The sequence below is a fragment of the Hypomesus transpacificus genome, chromosome 3 (genome assembly GCF_021917145.1).
Source record: "Hypomesus transpacificus isolate Combined female chromosome 3, fHypTra1, whole genome shotgun sequence".
Taxonomy (NCBI): Eukaryota; Metazoa; Chordata; class Actinopteri; order Osmeriformes; family Osmeridae; genus Hypomesus; species Hypomesus transpacificus.
This window is the reverse complement of record NC_061062.1, coordinates 569,616-590,115: the sequence shown is the minus strand read 5'-3', so window position 1 is coordinate 590,115 and position 20,500 is coordinate 569,616. Positions and strand designations below refer to the sequence as shown.

The following is a 20,500-nucleotide window of genomic DNA, read 5'->3' as shown; positions in this document are numbered from 1 at the left end:
ATAGGAGGAGGAGCTGAGCTGGAGGAGGAGGAGCTGAGCTGGAGGAGGAGCTGAGCTATAGGAGGAGGAGCTGAGCTGGAGGAGGAGCTGATCTGGAGGAGGAGGAGCTGAGCTGGAAGAGGAGGAGCTGAGCTGGAGGAGGAGGAGCTGAGCTGGAGGACGGAGGACATACGTCAGCTGACTGTCCTCATCAGGTTCACATGACTCGCGCTCTGATTGGTTGATGGAATTAAAGTAATTTAAGTATTATTTACTACCTTTCAGAGAGCAGAATGTGCAAGGACAGTTTAGAGATCCAGGTTTTGGTGTTTGTGTGTGTGTCTAAAAGTAATTTCATAGAGAGATTTGGTTTGGTGAGATGCAAGGACACAAAATTAACTAATGTTTTCTCTCTCATCCCACCCCTCCCCACACACACACACACACACACACATGCACAGACGCACACACACACCAGCACAGAGAATACAGGAACATGCCCTTTACAATTTCAATCTCAATCTAACTATTGGGGGTCAGATGGCTGAGCGGTTGTTAATCAGAAGGTTGTTGGTTAGATTCCCGGCCGTGCCAAATGATGTTGTGTCCTTGGGCAAGGCACTTCATCCTACTTGCCTCGGGGGAATGTCCCTGTACTTACTGTAAGTCGTTCTGGATAAGAGCATCTGCTAAATGACAAAATGTAATATTCAGCGTTCATCTAAATGTGCCTAGTTAAACCTATCTGATTAGACATCAGACAGAAAGATTGGATCTTAATTAGGGAAACTATAGACAACCATGAAGGGCACGCTTCATCCGGTCTCTCTCCTGTCCACGTGTCCTGGATAACTCTCAATGCGTCATTCATTATTGATAGTTAAAGGACAGACTCGCCCAGACTCGAGTCAAGCCCAGAGACAGCCAGCTGCGCGGTGGGACACGGGGAGGTAGAAAAGTCCTGTTTTCTCTTCCTACTGTGTTATCCTATCTGGTGTTGGGAGATGAAACCGTCTCATGTTCACTCAGAGGAGCAGTGGAGGAGTTATTTACAGACGTTTTATCGATCAGGCATAAGTCACACAGCACACAGCGGCATATGCAACATGAGAAAACAAACATCCACCAGTGCTGCCCTGAGATCTTACCACACCCATCTTACTAAATACACCAAAAACTGTAACAGATGATTAGACCTTCGAAAGCAAAGTGTTTTGCATTTTTTTTGTGAGGCTTTGCAGAATACACACACAGCCATGTACAGTGTCTGTCTATAAGCGTGTGTGAACTGACTCTGAATTCTGGTATGTGAGTGTTTGTGTGTGTCCATGCGTGGGCAGTGGGTCATTACTGTGAGGAGAATCAATTCAGATCATCTCCACATGAGTAACAACTCTCTCCCTCCGCACAGCAGCATTCTCTGGTGCCATGCAGCCTCCCCCAGGGCCAGGGCTGTCCCAGTCCAGACTTCCCTAGGGCTAGGGTTAGGGCCAGGGCTGTCCCAGTCCAGCTAGCTGCTACAGACCACTGACTCCCTTCAACATTGCAGACAACATTACTAATGCAAGAGTAAACAGACAACCCAAAACTATGCCCCTGCTAGTGATGCCCTAACCCCTGCTAGTTTAGAAGCAATTGTGCTTACGGAACCAGAACTCTATATATTTACTGTCCAATCATTGCATAGGCAATTAACAAATTACACAGCCAGTAAACTGCTGAGAGCCAGAGAGATAGATAGAGCGAGCGAGAGAGAGCGAGCGCAAGAGAGCGAGCGAGAGAAAGCAAGAGAGCGAGCGAGAGAGAGCAAAAGAGCGAGCGAGAGAGTGAGAGAGCGACCGAGACAGAGAGAGAGAGAGCAGTCTTCACTGATGGCTTCAGAAGTCAGTAAGGAAGTCCCAGATCAAACAGAATCGTAGCTGACTAACAGGAACCACCAGACACACATCTGACACCATCAAGTTCTGGATCAAACCTCCAAATCCTCAGAGGGAACTTGGTTAAACAACATTGAGCTCATGTCTAGCCACCGAGCTCTCCTCCAGGGATCAAAGGATTGGAGGTCCCAAACTAGCAGTTAGACACGTAGCTTCCTCTGCACAGGCAAGACAGCAAGCACACTGTGCTGAAGGAACAACATAAGATGAAGGGTACAGTGGGAGGTTCCAGAGGGTTCTGCATGGATTTTCAGACAGGATGTGGAACTCTGCTCTTCTTATAATATCTGTGCTCTCGATGTAACCATGAGATACGACTTATTAGACCAGATTAAGAAGAGGACGGAAGTTCTCCACACACTGAAATCCTAATCCTTTCTTCTGGAGGACTGTGGGCCAGTGAGTCTTTGACAGCCTGCCTGAGTGAACTCCTGGAGCAGTGGCTTTAAGAGGCACTCACCATGCAGAGGACAAATTGGCAATGCTTCAGTTCACATTGTTTTTATGAGAGTCGTGACTGAGGTGAACTGCTGTAGCTGAACCCTGAAGCTTTGATCTTGCACCCATGCACCCCCTTCCCCAACCCCCCTCCCCCACCCCTCTCCCCCACCCCCCTCCCCCACCCCTCTCCCCCTCGCCACCTCCTCCGAGAGTAAAATGATTAAGAAATGGATGTTCGTCAGCAGAGAGAGAACAGACTCTCTCTCTTTCACTGCCAAGTCACATGTCAAGTTCCAGACAGGCACAGCGCTCAGGAAACTGAAACTCAAAAACAGGACAATCTGAACACCCTTTAATTTGGACACATTGTCCAGGGCAGAGCCTATGGATTAAGAAAGGCATAGTCTTCACATTATGTCTTGGCTTGGTGTTTGAGTCCATTTAAAGTCCTCTCACAGCAGTGTAGAAAATGTTGCTTTGACAGTTACCATGCTGCAGTAACAGAGCATTTCCCAAACACCATGAGAATAGGTCTGGGTAAAAAACTGCAGCGCTCAGATACTGTGTATTGCACACAGGTACACACACTCACACACAAACACACCTTGACCTTCAACACGCATGTCAAATGAAATGTCAAAACAGTACATAGTAACAGTTGTTTTCAAGTATCCAAATATTCCTGATGACCTACATCACGCCCCTCAGGAGAGCATGACTAACCCAGAGACTGGATGGGCTTTGGGAAGGGAGGTGAGAGGAAGGCTGGGTGATCTTTACAAACACTCACTCACCTGTTTCCAAGGGGAGGCTGCAGGAATTCCACTTGGAGCTCCCTGGTTGTCGGCTGAGATTGAGGTCCAAACGTGTGATGGTCCGTTTGTTGCCGTTCCTGTCGACCACCTCCGTGGTGACCCTGAGTTCCTGGTCCCCGCCCCCCTCAGCCTCCCCGCCAGGGGTAACATCCTCATCTGCCAGGAGCAGAATGCGGTGGTTGAACTGGGGGCTGTGGAGCCTGGGGGACAGGGGAGACAGGACTGGAGACATGCTCTGCAGGGTGTTGGTGGGGGGGTAGGAGGTGTTGAACACCCCAGAGAGAGAGGGCGACGAGGGGCTCTTGCTACGGAAGGTCTCAGCAGGTTTGGAGAGGGGCAGCCACAGCCCCTCGGGGAGTTTGCTCCCTGTGTTTTCTCTCCTTTCTTCCAGCGTGGAGCTCCTGCAAGGCCCCCTACATTCTCCACACCCCTGCTGAAGGCCACTCGTTCCTGGCTGAGGCGTGGAGCTCCCTGCCCCGGGCTGGAGGTCTGACTTGTCTGGGCTCTTGTGGCTAACGCGCTGCACCCTCCCCTCCGTTTCCTGCACCTTTGCCACCACCCTGACCCCGGACTCCCTCCTGTGGATCTCCTCATACAGCTGGAGGGCCGTCTTGTCCTCAGACACCATGACAGGAAACACATGGCCCGGGGATGTGAGCCTCCTGAGGGGTCGTAGGTTCCCGCTCAGTGCGGGCTCCTGTTGGGTCTGATCATGCAGGCTGTCCATCAGGCTGCAGGAGGACGCCTCGTAGCCCAGGAAGAGCTCGCTGTCATACTCAGAGAGGTCGTTGCAGAAGTCCAGGTCTCCAGAGTCTTCCATGAAAGACCATGCGTCGCGGGCAATGTGGAAGTGTTCCTCCAGGGGCAGAATGGGGTTGCTGACCTCCAGGGGCAGGTTGCTGGCCACACTGACATAGGAGCCAGACGCTGGAGTGTCAGGCGCGCGGACGGACGCTGGTGTTTCTGGAACTCTCCGCTCCTCCACCACGGACGCTGCAGGGATGGAAGCTGAGGTCTGGACCAGAGCCTGGACAGAATACGACTCGCCGCCAGATTTCTTCTTCCCCTTGCTCTGGGGGAGCTCCTCCGCTGGATTCAGCTTCTTCCCTCCCAGCCTCTTGAGCTTCCGACCACGAGACGAAGCCTTCTTCTGCTCCGGGGATGTGGGGAGGGCGTGCTGGGGGCTGCTGCTACTGGCAGCCTGACCAGGGCAGCCCTCGCGACCCTCTGACGCCCCGTGACCCTGGAGCTTCCCTTCCTGGTTTCCCATCCTGACTTTGTTGGCGCAGTCCTCGCACAGAGACAGGAGCTGGGCCAGCAGCTGGCGGTGCTCTGCGGCCAGACAGAAGAGCTCAGAAACGGTCTCCTTTGTTGCCTGGCTGGAGTTGAGAAGTTCGCCTGCAGGGATGGAAGACTGGCCTCTTTGTTTGTCTGCAGGGGGATGGTCATCAGGCTGGTCATTACTGGGCCCGGCCCAGCCTGGGGCGTGGCTCCCGTATGTGAACCCGGGGGCCCGCCTCCTGGGGACGTACAGGCTGGTGTGGCTGCGCTCCTGGATGGGCTGGTAGAGATGAAGGACTGTGTGGGAGCCCTCCATGATGGGAGCCATGCTGGTCACCACAGCTCGCTAATCATCCCCCAGGCCGGGCCGGGCCCCGGTGGCTGCTGCTGTCTGTGGACAGAAGATGAATAGCAGTGTTCACAGGGGCCGTCCTTAGAGCCTTTTTACTGGAGCTCGTGCCACCCAAGTCAGAATTGAAGTAGGCTAAGAAACATTCCAAAAAGAAAAACAGTTTCTAAATTATAGGCTTACCGACTAAAACATAAAAACAATATTACATGAAACTCAAAAAAACTGTATTTGCGCTCAAATGAATGCAAATGAAATGCGCTTGCGTTAACTATTGATGTCCCTGCCAAAGATGATATCAAACTTGCATCCCTGAACTGTTGTATAGTGGGTTAAGTAAGGGATGTTTCTATAGCATAAAAGTGCGTTGTGCGCAGCAAACTTGGAAGAAAAAAAGGGATATGAATTAGGGGCCTGTGCCCCAGTAGAGTGTTATGTCTAACAACGCATCTGGGTGTTCATCACCTGGCCAGTCAGACCCCTGTCACAGATAAGAAGCGTTCAATGACACACGTGGGTGTAAATCTTCCTGTGTACACAACTGGAGAGCCAGTCTGACCAGCCATCAATCATCGGATGCTCAAAAAGCAAAATAACATTCATTGACTTGTGCAGATTCAAAACTGAAATGTATCAAATCATTTTTTGCAAGTCAAGCAAATATATATATATTTTTTTTACAAATTGTATTATGTCATGCGACAGCCCATGCAGAAGCTTTGCTTGATGTCCTCTGCAGCATCCTGGAACCGAGAACTGACTCTGACTGACTACGCTGGATCAAGACTGTCTTTGCACCTGTACTGTTTTATACATCTCCTCCACCATGTATCCTGATATTAAAGTATTTAGATGTCCAGCAGCATATGCCAGACAACACTGTGGTGATCAGATGTCAGCATAGAAATGCTTTAACGTTTTGAACTCTCCTTTACTGTCTTTTGACCTAAAATGTTTAGAAACAATACTTCGCATATGTATTGGAAAACACGATACACCACATCTATAACTGAGAACTAATAAGATCACTTACTTACAAGATCACTTTTAGTGATTGGCAGGCTCAATCATGAAGATATATGTTGATAACACATCTAATAAACCCCACGCTAACATAAAAGCGGGAAGACGTCATTTGAGGACAGCGCATCTCTTAATCGTGTAGGCATGTAAGCTATATCAGGACACCTAGCCCTGGCTTTCATTTCATCTTGCTAATTGAAAGCTTTATGTGCGTTGCTATAATCTTCATCGTCATCATCATACTGTGAAAGGGTATCTGTGGAAAGACACATTTTCTTAACGTCGGCTAGATGCATTTCATCAACATTTTACAAGATGCGGCATGATGTCCCACAAGGTGACGACGTCCCCAGTCAAACGCAAGATGTGAACACTGCAGATATAAAATAGGATGCCGTCGAACTTTCAATGTTTTATATCCGTGTCTAAAATAGTCCCGTCTCTAAATGTTTTGCATCACTGGGCTGCTGCCACCTTGCAGCACAGGATTGAAATGCGTCTCTGTCAATTCTCTAACCCCAAACCTCTAAACAACACGAACACTAGAAAACAAATGTAAACAGAACTAGATTTGCATCACGGTGTATGTTGTTAACGTTCTTTACGAGAGAAATATTACAAGCCAAGTTGTGTCGACCCTCAAATTATTAAAACATAATTATTCAAATGTGTTTAGTCTAGTTACAATAGGGAAACATTACGACGCACCTTCTACTGTTACATGCATTTTGATCAAGCAGGGAAAAAAGGAACTTACCCGTCTCAGTGGCATTACAAACCCTTCCGCCAGATCTCTCTGCAGGCAGCGGCCGCCGCTGCTTCCCTTGGACCGTCGTTCATCCATCCTGACTGGCAAAGCGTTAGGACCAATGCGTGACCTCAGCGTCTCTTTATCGCTCTCCTATTGGTGCAGAGATATTGTCCCACCCTAAGACAGAGTTAAAAAAGCTGCAGCTTCCAGCTAAAGACTAGCAGGTGAAGACGCTCACTGAGGGATCTTGACCAGTAGGAAAGGATCCAAAATCCTTACATTTTCTGCACGTTCCTCCCGTAGCATTAGCTAGTGCGGATGAAAACGTTTTCTTCCAGTTCATACCAACACATCTGATGCCGTTTTAGTGTACGCACGCTCACTGACTCTTCCTGCAACAGAAGACACATGACAAGTTGCTGACAGTGGACTGTAGAGAATGCACGTTACAAGCCACGTGTCATGTATTTCTGTATTTTGAAATGACAAAAAGTAGGCTACATCGCGTTGGCGCCGCCTGTTATGTCCCCAAATAAACCCAAATTGTATTGTAACGTATTTTTCGCTAATATTTTTTCAACCTTGAGAACTTTTTTTTTCGAAACTTTATTTACCACACACAGTGAAAGGAGAGGGTAGAGGAGAACAAGAACCCTAAAACCAAGTAATGCAGAGCACAATAGAGTACAGTAGAGCATAGTATAGTCCTCATCAATGATGCAAACTATATCAAATATATTGTTCTTCTTGCCTTCTGCCTTGCTCCATGGTAGCTTTGCACAATTAAATTAAAAATATGGATTATGCCACCAAATACAAATTATTACTAAATTTACATTTAGTCATTTAGCAAACGCTTTTATCCAGAGCGACTTTAGAGTAAGTGACATTCTCCCCGAGGCAAGTTGGGTGAAGTGCCTTACCCAAGGACACAATGTAATTTGGCACGGGGGGGAATCAAATTCGATTCATAGCCCAACTCATAACCGGTCCCTAACCGGTCAGCCATCTGACCACCTACAACCCTGGCTTGAAAATGTTAAAAGTAGAAAGTACAAATGTAGCCGGTATGTGGTGAAACTAACTCCTCAAGTATCAAAACCGTCACCCGCTTCCTTGAAGTGCTAGCTTTTCGTTGGCGTAGTTTGTAGGTGTCGCTTGGGAAATCAGAGGTGGTAAGTTTGACTCCTGGTCGGAGCAGACAGAGGCACTGATGAAACTTGCATGACCACATCTGTTACACAGACGTGTGTGTAACAATGGCGTTGTGAGAAATAAAACTGTACCGGGGCACAGGCCCCTATTCATCTCTTTTTTTTCTTCCAAGCTTGCTGCGCACAAAACACTACTAGGCTAGAAACTCCCCTTGCTTAACCCACTATACAACAGTTCAGGGATGCAAGTTTGATATCAGCTTTGGCAGGAACATTTATAGTTAATGCAAGCGCACAATTTTTTTTTGCTTCAAGTAATATTGTTTTATGTTTTAGTAAAAATAAGATGATCGGTAGGCCTGTTAGGCTTATTTAGAAACTTTCTTTAGTTTTGTGATGTTTTCTTAACCTACCTAATTTCTAACTTGTGTGCAAGTCCGACACCTGGACTTCTGTGTGTTTGCTGCAGTGGCTATTTGGCAAACTCAGAAGAGCACGCAGAGGTTTGGGTTTTCGGTTAAATTGCTTTGATTTTACAAGTGTTGATTGGGATACTGCGTTTATTTTTTCCGGGATTATCAACCTAAATTAATGCACTGACTAATAACGTAAATTGTTAAAACTCAAACTTTAGATTTTACTGCGGCACAACAAATGTATACTGGGGCACGTGCCCCAGTAAAAAGGGTCTAAGGACGCCCATGGTGTGTAAAATGTCAGGAGTGAAAGTAAATCGTAGTCAGAAAAACAATTTTCCGAAAATATATTTTCAAACATTTAGAAACGTTTTCGAAACGTGCAACGTGAAATGTTATACCCTAGTGAAGTAAAACACTGATACAAGAAATATCTTAAGTACAGTAGGCCTAACGAAGTATTTGTAGTTCACATCTGTGAAAGTGCCCTATAACTTCGTGAATTATGTCAAATTTAGTGATTAAACTCGGCACTCAATTATTTAGCTGTCTTCATTCTGACAAAGATGACAGCAATGGAAGGAAGAATAAATAAAAAAAGAAAGATGGATTTTTCATTACAATCGCAGGTTGAACAGAAGATGGCAGCCTAGTGTCATGATAAATCTACCCCGTGACTTCTAGATGGGTTATACGCACGTATTCGAAGTAATGGTGGTTAATGGCAATTTAACAGCGCTGACCCGTGCTGAAAATATTCTTATATCTATTAACAAAAACCGTAGACATGAACAGATACGTGCTGCAGCCCAGTAGCCTATAAGTCCTGTCTTTTGGCGCTGACCAAAGTGCTGATGTACAGGGGCGTGCATGTGAACCCGCATTCTATTCCTCCAATTCCATGCGTTGAATTTTTTTCCTTAAATAATTGAGTCTAATTATGTCATGTATATCAATTAATTGTCAGGTACTACCGCACATTCAGCAAGCTGAAAAACAATAGCAATCGCTCTTAGTTGTGCTACTCTGTGCATGGGAATTTCGAAAGGTCGCACTTTCATGTTTATATTGATAAGATCCACTGGTGACGTCGAAGATAAAGACCCCGGCACTGCCGTATTTTCACTGCAAGACTACGCTTCCCGTTTCCAGCCTGTGTGACTGTTCGCTTCAGCCCAGCCGATGCTTGCACGCTCCTTCGGGAACAGCACGGCAGACATTAGCAGAGAGCGGGCGTGAGTGACAGGCTGCGGGAGATCACGCAGACACCCCTATATGGCCGTGGATTAGCTATATGCTAATATCGATAATAGAGAGGAGAGGCAGCGAGGTGCTGCGAGCCGACAGTGGAGGCATCCAGAGTCTGAACAGGCTCCTCAACAGCCATGGCTGAAGGCGGAGAAGGCGAAGATGAAATTCAGTTTCTCAGAACTGTAAGTAATTTCCGACCGTTTAACCGCGAGCTCTGGGTCCTCAGAGCATCTTTAATTATGTCCTGCCCGTTTGCCTCAGCCGCTACCTGCGTTAGAGAGCTGCTTTGATGTAGATGGTCATAGGGTGCCCAAACCTGTAAATGTAGGTTCTTTAGAATTCTTCCTGTTTATGAATGCACCTCACAGCCTCTTAACGCGCTCGAGATTCGACGAGAGTGCTCTTTTAATTTGAGTGTTGATAAATGCATGAATCCATGGGATAAGCTACTACTAGTCCAGTATCATCGTTACGCCTTTCCGTCAAACTTATTTTTTAAGTGACAACAATAACCCTCTGAAGTCTTCTTTCCGCATACAACCTGATGTTTTTTGTGTGGAGTCTGGTAACTTCGATTTCCTCTCCATGTTGTTGGCTGTCTGTCAGACCAAGTTTTGCCTACTTCATGTGTCTTATGCAAGACCTAATGATAATTGATATGACGATTCTTGCATTTTTATGTTTCGTCTTCAGCGGTCTCAGGGAGCAATAACGATTACATGATCCAGGTTAAGGTTGGGAAGGTTAAATTTTAGCAGTGGATCCAAAAGGTTATCTTTGGCCTCCTATAGGCTGCAACAAAGGGATAATAATTATCTGACGATAACGGTGATTTGTAAAATGGCTTTCCATTAGTCTGTTGAATCATCCTGTCAGGCAGGATGCATGTAAAACAGTCAACGCAGCCTGGACCCCAGTCAAGGGACAGGTTGTAGCTGGAGGAAGAATAGCTGAGGACAGTATCCATCTGTAATCTCTAACAGTTCTTCTGAAAAACCCATTCAGATGGGTGTAGACTGAACCAGTTTAGATAAGAGCACTGTCTTAAGTAATGAAACAGAACGTTCTCAGAAAAGGAATTTCAATTTTAAGGAGAGAAAGTGACACTCGTTGCCAACACGACGGATGGCCATGATGACTGGCACTGCATCTACTGGGAAACATATAGAGGTGTTTCATGGCAGGAGATACAAAATAATCTTGGCCAGGTGAAGGATTGGAGAGCTGGAGGCAGATATCTGGATGTTTCTGCTGGTTTCATATATTGTCACAGTCAATAATGCTGTTGCTTTGTATCTCCTGCTGTATCTGACATCTACTAATAGAAAAGTGTTCTTCAGGCACCAGATAGATATTAGGAGAAAAGGAAGGCGGCTGCCACAGTCTTTTCATTCATTTGAAGCAATATTTACACCCAGTCCAACCTGCCTGTCGTCTCTGCGGTGTGTGGGAAGGGATCCACTGCAACAGTTGTTCAAGGGCTGAATTCATTTGTGCTGATTGCAGTTCACACTGGTAATCCACAGTAAATCTGCACCACAGAAACACAGTCAACTACAAACATGGAGCTTTGCTGGCTCTCTGAACTGACAGAAACTACAGTATGTTTAGAGATCAAATGAATCTCGGTCATTCTCTGTCGTCAGTTTTCGAGGGGCTTAGCGGTGGTTAGCGTAGCTGTGGTTAGCGCCGGGTGTACCTGGCCTGCTAGCATGCAGGCAGCATCTCCCAGTGTCTCCAGGCAGGACAGAGGAAATGCCATGTCTGAAACCCCCGCAGCAACCAGTCCCATGTGACCAGAGCACGCAGAGGTCCTTCAATCAGCAGGCCCACAAACACAGCTGACATTTCAGCTCTATTACTGCTTGGAGAGATGAGGCCCAAACGCCAACAGTCTCCAAAGGGGATTATGAAAAACATAGATCAGAAAGAAACAAAGAAGACTTTATTTTTCTTGCCATTCAGATGTAATAGTGGTCCAGTGAGTTGTGAAGACGTATGTTCTGCACCTTTAAGGGACTCAGCTTGTTGCATCCCTGCACACAAAGCAGCTGGCTGATGGTGTGTGTGTGGGAGGGGGTGAGGCTGGATGGTGTGTGTGCGTAGGTCGGGGCCAGTGTGTGTGTGTGTGTGTGTGTGTGTGAGAGAGAGTGGTGTGGCATGCTGCTCTCTGTGTGTGTGTGTGTGTGTGATGAATGCAGCTGAGCAGTGTGGTGCAGAATCTGGCTGCACCAGACCTGTAACAGGGAAACAGAGTAAAGGTAATGTTTGCATGCCAGCAATAAACACATACCACATGTCTGACACTGCTGTCTGACACTGCTGTCTCACACTGCTGTCTCACACTGCTGTCTGACACTGCTGTCTCACACTGCTGTCTCACACTGCTGTCTGACACTGCTGTCTCACACTGCTGTCTCACACTGCTGTCTCACACTGCTGTCTGACACTGCTGTCTGACACTGCTGTCTGACACTGCTGTCTGACACTGCTGTCTCACACTGCTGTCTGACACTGCTGTCTCACACTGCTGTCTGACACTGCTGTCTGACACTGCTGTCTGACACTGCTGTCTGACACTCCTGTCTGACACTGCTGTCTGACACTGCTGTCTCACACTGCTGTCTGACACTGCTGTCTCACACTGCTGTCTGACACTGCTGTCTGACACTGCTGTCTGACACTGCTGTCTGACACTGCTGTCTGACACTGCTGTCTCACATTGCTGTCTGACACTGCTGTCTCACACTGCTGTCTCACATTGCTGTCTGACACTGCTGTCTCACATTGCTGTCTGACACTGCTGTCTGACACTGCTGTCTCACATTGCTGTCTGACACTGCTGTCTCACACTGCTGTCTGACACTGCTGTCTGACACTGCTGTCTGAATGGTGGTTCAGGTATCGCCCTCTGAGGTCTGTCTCTGGCCACACAACACGCACACACACTCTCACACACACAAACTCACACACACAATCTGTGGATAATATTCCCTGATACCATTGAGACATCAGTGTCAGACATGTAGTAGGCGTTTTTTGCTGGCATGCAAACATTACCTCATACTGAAGCACCTAATAAACTTCTGTACAAACTACCTTTTCTCTAACAACCAAACAAAAGTAATTTTCCTGGAGAGAGAGTGGAGAGATCCCCCTGACGAGGCGCTGCTGTAAAGCAGGATTTCAGCCACGGGTAATCTGCTGCTCCAGGAAGAGGAGCAGCTCTGATTGAGAGCTCCAAGACTCAGTGAGCGTCTGGCTGAGTGTGTATGGAGGCTGTGTGTGTCTGTCAGACAGGAGGGTCTGGGAGGCTGTGTCTGTGTGTCAGACAGGAGGGTCTGGGAGGCTGTGTGTCTGTCAGACAGGAGGGTCTGGGAGGCTGTGTGTCTGTCAGACAGGAGGGTCTGGGAGGCTGTGTGTGTGTGTCAGACAGGAGGGTCTGGGAGGCTGTGTCTGTCAGTCAGACAGGAGGGTCTGGGAGGCTGTTTCAGCCCTGCTGTTGTTGAAAGACTGCAGGACCTGCCTCACCAGCAGGATTCTGAATCAGAGATTATTAGCCTGTGATTACGTGTCTCTAACAGCTTGTTATGTAAGAAACGTTTTTACAATTCTGTTGGAGGGCCAGCGAGGTTGGTAACTGTGGATCAGAAGGTGTGAGTATGTCCCACCTCTAACCCTAACCCCATGGGGTATAATATGGGACAAATAGTTAGAGCAACTACTGGCTGTTTTTCTCAGTTCTGTGTGATTCTGCTGTTCCATCACTCTCTGACGTGTACACGCATGGGCCCTGTGATCTACATGTTCATCACTGAGAACCACAGATATCCACCCCTCTCTCCTCACAGCCTCCTGTCCCCCCTCCACCCAGGACCCCCCGCTAGGCTCATACCACAGTCTCAGGCTGCATTAGCAGGTAGTGGGGCAGTGGAGATGGTGAAAAGGCCAGAGTCTGACTGTGACTAACCCTGTGTGACAGCGTGGCCAGGCCTGTCTATGTGAAGGCCTGTCTGACCTGGCATGCTGCTGTTAGGAGTCCAGTCAGAAGCAGGCCTGGAGCAGAGATACCACCCTACTGCTGCTGCTCCTCCCTCCTCCTCCAACCTTCTCCTCCTCCACCCTCCATGTCTAATTCTCTATCTGTCTCTCTCTATCTGTCTCTATTGCTATCTCTCTAGCTCAGGAGAACTCCTCCTCTACTCAGATCAGAAGTGTGACACCAGAGCCTACTCTGGTGTGGTTAGTGTCAGGAAAAGTGGAATTGTCATTTCATCCTCATCAGAGACATCCAAACACTGCCTTGTCATTGTCACCTTTCAAAGTCACCGAAATTGCTTTCCTAGAGAAAATCTCCTGCTGAATCTTTTGAATGAGTCTCGAATCCACCAGATCCTACTAGATATAAACTCTGTTTCAAACTTTCTGTATTACAGCTCCATTTGTGTTTCTCACTTCATCTCAATGGGTATAATTATCTGCCCATGAAAGGACTCCTGGCCGTTCGTATTCAGTTCAACACATCATCCTTGTCTACTTGACTCTAGGATGATGGCTCTAATGTTATTATGCCCATGGAGTTCACTGTCATTTCATGGTTGAATTAAAAAGTAATTGGTCCATTTGATTAAGAACCGAATGACATTTGGAGCATAATGGTGCTGCTCTGGTCTCCAGTCCTGCTCTGGTCTCCAGTCCAAGACTGCGTGCTGGAGCTAAAACCCTGCCTACACTGCAGTCCTCCCGATCGGGCCTCCTCCCTCTCTGGCCCCCTCCCGGTCTGGCCCCCTCGCGGCTGGGCCCCCTCCCTCTCTGGCCCCCTCCCGGTCTGGCCCCCTCGCGGCTGGGCCCCCTCCCGGTCTGGCCCCCTTGCGGCTGGGCCCCCTCGCGGTCTGGCCCCCTCGCGGCTGGGCCCCCTCCCGGGCAGGCCTCCTCCCGGGCAGGCCTCCTCCATGCTGTCACAGTGAACACAACCTAACCTTTTCAAACAGAACAGCAAATTCTGACCATGTTTTTCTCACATCCACAGCCTTCAGACCCAGACTGACACACAGCAGCTGGTCTTGTATTGCTTTCCTACCTGTGTATTGGATGTGTTCTTGCTGAGTTAAATTAGATTAGATTGATCATGTTTGCCTTGGAGTGATTGCCTTATGGAGGTGTTCAAAATGCTAAGTTATACAATGTAAAAGCCGTGGTATTGATCGGGCACTTTACCTTGCAGTGAATGAGAAGAGACTGTAAACCTATATCCATATTGCTGTATTGATTAACACTGTACCTCCCTGTGTGTATAAACACAGAACCTTACAGCATGGAGGAGTTCTTACTACTGAACACTTCAGACGATGCCTAAATACAGGACAGTACAATGTGTGTGTGTGTGTGTGTGCGCTAGCCCTGGTGTATAAAGTACAGTTAATTTAAGGCTAGAAGCGTTTTCCTCAGTGTGTTGTACTGATGTGTAATGGAGGCAGATAGAGGGACCTGTCCAGGAGGATGAAGCCAGCAGGCTGGGTTCAGAGACAGAGCAGAGCAAGGCTGCTGTAATGAGCTATCGATCCAGACACCAAATGAAGAAATTTCCTGAAGAATGTCAGAGGTATGCAGTTAGCTCGCCTGATTGATTTGTGTTTTAGAGCATGAATATTTAAGCCAGGGAGTAGGAGGATCTGATGCATGCTGGTGGCCATCTTGCCCTCTTCTTCTGTGGTGTGTGAAGGAAGTAACCTCCAGATGTGGTTATAATCAGATTTAATTTCTCTGCTGCAACCTGGTTTATCTAACACACATGATTGTGGAGGAGCTGAGTAGATGATTTGTCGCTGTTCTGGAACCCACTCTGCCAGGCAGCTTGCTGTCTGTGTTCCAGGCTGACGTGCCCCCCCCCCCCCCCCCCCCCAGGGGCCGGCAGCTCAGCTGGGTGTGGGGCCTCCAGTTTTGGAGCCACCCTGCAACTCCAGTCACAGCCAGGGAAGGTTTGGCCGTCCGACACGCTGTAAATCCAGTTCTGATTGTGCAGCGTTGTCACATCCAGCTACACTCCCTCTTTGCTGGGATGAAACACCCTGGTCAGCTCTCCTCACTGAGAAAGGGAGGGAAGTGTAAATCACCTGGCCTTGTTAACAAGATGGGACTGCTGCAGAAACATTAGCTGAGGGGTTTGTCCACCCAGCCTCTTCAGTGAGGTGGTCAGTATCACATTGATTGATGCTGAAGACTCAGAGGACAGATTGACACATCCTGAAGGTTTTATACATCACAGATAGTATGTTTGGAGTTGACCTTTTCACCTAACATTGTAGGGTCAGAGATATTGACCTTACCAATCACACAAAGCAGTCCATGAAAATTGTGGATGTTATCCGTCCTGATTGACAGTACATTACCTTCAACCACCCCCACATTTCATGTCTTATAAGTAAAGTAGAGTTACAGTTAGCAGACTAAAGGCTTGTTGTGGCCTATTTTAAATCAGGACAAGGAGATGTATTGTACTTATCATAGTTCCTGTGAACTCACGATAACTCGCGGGGCGCGCTGGAGGGGCTGTGCTGGCGGGGCTGTGCTGGAGGGGCTGTGCTGGCGGGGCGCGCTGGAGGGGCTGTGCTGGAGGGGCGCCCTTTGCTGGCGGGGCGTGCTAGCTACCGTTTTTAGTTCAACATTTCTTCACTAAAAGCTAAATAAGACTGCGTCCGGTCAATGTAGACCCACTGGTGCGTTGTTGAACTAAGGAGACGGTTAGCCAACTATAAATACTATTTCCATTCCGGCTAATTCAACCCTTGATTTGTCGGTCTTTTCAGCGTGTTGACGCATCTCCCTGGCTCCTCCTCGACGCCGCCACAGTAATTGCTGTGTTGAGAAATCCTCATACTTTTTCCTCGCCGCTGATGCCAACCTTTCTGCCCCTTCCCACCGATATTGACGACACAGCTGTTCCCCACCTCATAAAAGATTCATACCATTTTAACAACCCTTGCGCCTGCTTCTCACCACACAACCGCAAACCAGGAGATATCTCTCCTTTATTGGGCCTTGTTACAGCAGAGTCAATGATGTGTGTAATAAAACTATGTGTTATTCTGCCTCCGCAGCAAGCCGCAGACAGGGGAAGAGATGCTGGGCCGTGGTAGAGATTTGGCTGACATACTGATAAGCATTGACATATTTGACCCTTATTCCAACCCTTCATCAACCCGCCTCCCCTCCACAAACACACGCTCTGTGAGGAGTCCAGTCCTGTACTCTCTGGGTCTGAAGGAGCTAGCTACAGTCCTGTACTCTCTGGGTCTGAAGGAGCTAGCTAAAGTCCTGTACTCTCTGGGTCTGAAGGAGCAAGCTATAGTCCTGTACTCTCTGGGTCTGAAGGAGCTAGCTACAGTCCTGTACTCTCTGGGTCTGAAGGAGCTAGCTACAGTCCTGTACTCTCTGGGTCTGAAGGAGCTAGCTACAGTCCTTTACTCTCTGGGTCTGAAAGAGCTAGCTACAGTCCTGTACTCTGGGTCTGAAGGAGCTAGCTACAGCTACAGAGGTTTGAGAGGAAACTATGTATCTCTGTTCTGCTCTGCAAGTGTGGATGGAGGGAAGTTGTTAATGCTGTTTTATACCTCCACTCTGTAGCCTGCCTCTGCAGTCTCTCTCCCCATCTCTTTCTTTCTCCATCTGTCTGTTTCTCTCTCTCGATATCTCTTCCTCAATCCATCTTTCTCTCTCTCTCTCCCCATCTCTCTCCCTTCATTGCTCTCTGTCTCTCTCCCCATCTTCTCTCTCAGCTCTGGACTTGCAGGAGGAGTCATGTGGAGGAGATGTGGCTTGCTGTTTGACATGACTGCGTGTGGGGAGGTTGTAAGTCCTATTAAACTCAACTACACTGTGCGAGACGAGACAGCTTTATGATGCTCTCTTTTGCACTGTGGTTTTTCATTGCTCTGCTCTTCTTGATTTGGGACTTGTCAGCGACTCCCTGCTCCTCTCCTCGGATTCCTCAGGGTGTCTGACTGCAGAAGCTCTGTCAATCTCCATCCAGACTGGGACACTGGAGATCAGCTGTAGTTCACTGACTTCCCCCAATCTCTCTGTCTCTGTGTCCCTCTCTCACACATACTCTGTGGCCGTCACCAACTCATCCTCTATTCACAGAGGAGAGAACAGAAGCACATATTCGCTGACATATTAGTACTGAAGAGAATGATGGTCAATCTCAATGGCTGTTTTTATGCCCCAGTTACTTTAAATCAGTGGTTCCCAACCCTGGTCCTCGGGACCCCCTGTCCTGCATGTTTCAGATGTTTCCCTGCTCGAACACACCTGATTCAAATGAATGGGTCGTTATCGAGCTCTTCAGAAACCTGGTAACTACCATTCATTTGAATCAGGTGTGAACAAGGCTACAGTACAGCTATCCTATACAAGCCCATTTGGATCATATGTGACTATGGCCCATGTCCAGGAGCCATCTTGATGGGTATGTAAAGTGCACACACAAGCTGTTTGCCAGTTTCATTGTGATTGATTAGCAAGTACAGGAGTAGCCAGCACATCCAGGTGGCTCATTACACAGACAGCACAATTGGGACCAGCAACACTGTGCTTTTAACTGGTCTTAAAAGGGGCGATTAAGAATGACTCACCACACCTTCCAGGTAAAGGATCTGCTTGTTAGTGTTCCTCTCCCCCAAGACTTTACAAGGCTTTCTTCTGAAAACACCACTTCTCAGAAGACAGAAATAAGCCAGCTATTTCCCCCTCACTGTAGTTTGAGAAACGGTCTCCGCTCCCCTGGTATTGCCTGCCTTGAGGAGGGAGGTGAGGGGAGGACATGGTGTCAGCCTGCTCTTCCACCTCCAGCCTCATCAGCCAGCACAGGCCTTACCTGACATGCCGACACCACGCTTATCCTCTGTGGGCTGGATAGCTCATACCAGAGCATGTTAAAACCATGCCTGATGTTCCCTTCGAAGTGTGTGTGTTTGGTTATCTTACCTACATTTACATTTAGTTATTTAGCAGACGCTCTTATACAGAGCGACTTACAGTAAGTACAGGGACATTCCCCCGAGGCAAGTAGGGTGAAGTGCCTTGCCCAAGGACACAATGTCATTTTGACACGGGGAATCGATCCGGCAACCTTCTGATTACTAGCCCGACTCCCTCACCGCTCAGCCATCTGACTCCGCTCTCACTCTTACCTGAGTGAGAGCTAGAGTTTTGGAAGCAGGTGATTGGAATGAGCTGTGTGTATGGTTTGAGAAAGTGTGTTGGTGCATCTGCTCTGATGAGAGATTACCATCACTGTCTGATTTTTAGATGGATTGCGAAGGCCCATATGTGTGTTTGAAGTGCACATCTGTGTGGGGAGTGTGTTCATGATGACTCAGCCTTGCGGAGAGCAGGTGTTCATCACACACAGGTGGAGAGAGACCCGGGAAGCAGACTGAGCGGTCCTTATTTCTGTCCAGAATTGACGCAAGCTATGAGCTAGTGCCCGAGTTGTTTACGGATATGGGATAGCTTGTGGTGAAACCAGGCACTAGCTTGTGGTACAGCTGGGAGCTAGCTCGTGGTAAGTCTGTCACACTCAGTGCTGTTAGCAATGCGCTTAAAGAAGGAACAAATGTTTAATGGAGACTGAAATGAATTGATGTCACTCGGGTGCTGGGGAATGCTGTGGGGATGTGTATGTGTGTGAATGCAGGAAAGAGAGTAAGAGAGAGAGTGATTTGGGGTAGAAGAAAGTGTGTGGGTTAGAGAGAAAGACGATGGTGTGTATGTGTGTGTGTGTGTGGCAGCTAGCTCAGCAGGCTGCCTCTACAGTAGACGAACACTTTCCCCTCAGCACAGTAGCACTGAGTCACAGGAACAAATGGCTCGCCTTTCTACTCAAACATGACTCTCTCTCCCCCTCTCGCACTCCATCTCTCCCCTGTCTGAGTCACGACACACTCACTTAGAGAGACAAAAACGCTACAAGTCCATGAATCATGTCGTCGTCGTCGTCGTCGTCATCTGCCGCTTGTCCGGGGATCGGGTCGCGGGGGCAGCGACCTAAGCAGGGAGGCCCAGACTTCCCTCCCCCCGGCCACTTCCGCCAGCTCTTCCTGGGGGACCCCAAGGCGTTCCCAGGCCAGCTGAGAGACATAGTCCCTCCAGCGTGTCCTGGGTCTTCCCCGGGGCCTCTTCCCAGTGGGACGTGCCCGGAACACCTCACCAGGGAGGCGTCCAGGAGGCATCCTAATCAGATGCCCGAGCCACCTCAGCTGGCTCCTCTCGACGCGGAGGAGCAGCGGTTCTACTCTGAGCCCCTCCCGGATGACCGAGCTTCTCACCCTATCTCTAAGGGAGAGCCCGGACACCCTACGGAGAAAGCTCATTTCGGCCGCTTGTATTCGCGATCTCGTTCTTTCGGTCACTACCCATAGTTCGTGACCATAGGTGAGGGTAGGAACGTAGATCGACTGGTAAATAGAGAGCTTCGCCTTTCGACTCAGCTCCTTCTTCACCACGACGGACCGATGCAGAGCCCGCATCACTGCGGACGCCGCACCGATCCGCCTGTCGACCTCGCGCTCCATTCTTCCCTCACTCGTGAACAAGACCCCGAGATACTTGAACTCCTCCGCTTGGTTCAGGATCTCCTCCCCGACCCGGAGATGGCACTCCACCCTTTTCCGGTCGATTACCATGGCCTCAGATTTGGAGGTGCTGATTCGCATCCCAGCCGCTTCACATTCGGTTGCGAACCGCTCCAGTGAGAGCTGAAGGTCACGGCCCGATGAAGCCAACAGGACCACATCATCCGCAAAAAGCAGCGACCCGATCCTGAGGTCACCAAACCGGACCCCCTCAACACCCTGGCTGCGCCTAGCAATTCTGTCCATATAGGTAATGAACAGAATCGGTGACATAGGGCAGCCCTGGCGGAGTCCAACCCTCACCGGAAACAAGTTCGACTTACTACCGGCAATGCGGACCAAACTCTGGCACCGGTCGTACAGGGACCGGACAGCCCCGATCAGGAAATCCGGTACCCCGTACTCTCGGAGCACCCCCCACATGAGCCCCCGAGGGACACGGTCGAACGCCTTTTCCAAATCCACAAAA

At 48.7% G+C, this 20,500-nt stretch overlaps 1 protein-coding gene across 1 annotated transcript in view; it reads left to right on the top strand.

Moving 5' to 3' along the window:
* Nucleotides 1-9,330: 9,330 nt before the first annotated feature.
* The window catches only part of LOC124464771 (ryanodine receptor 3), an 88,905-nt gene continuing 77,735 nt past the window's right edge, over nt 9,331-20,500 (top strand). The window contains exon 1 of the mRNA XM_047016607.1: nt 9,331-9,579. Coding sequence (XP_046872563.1) covers nt 9,532-9,579 — 48 coding nt within the window. The 5' untranslated portion in view covers nt 9,331-9,531. The remainder of the gene's footprint in view (nt 9,580-20,500) is intronic.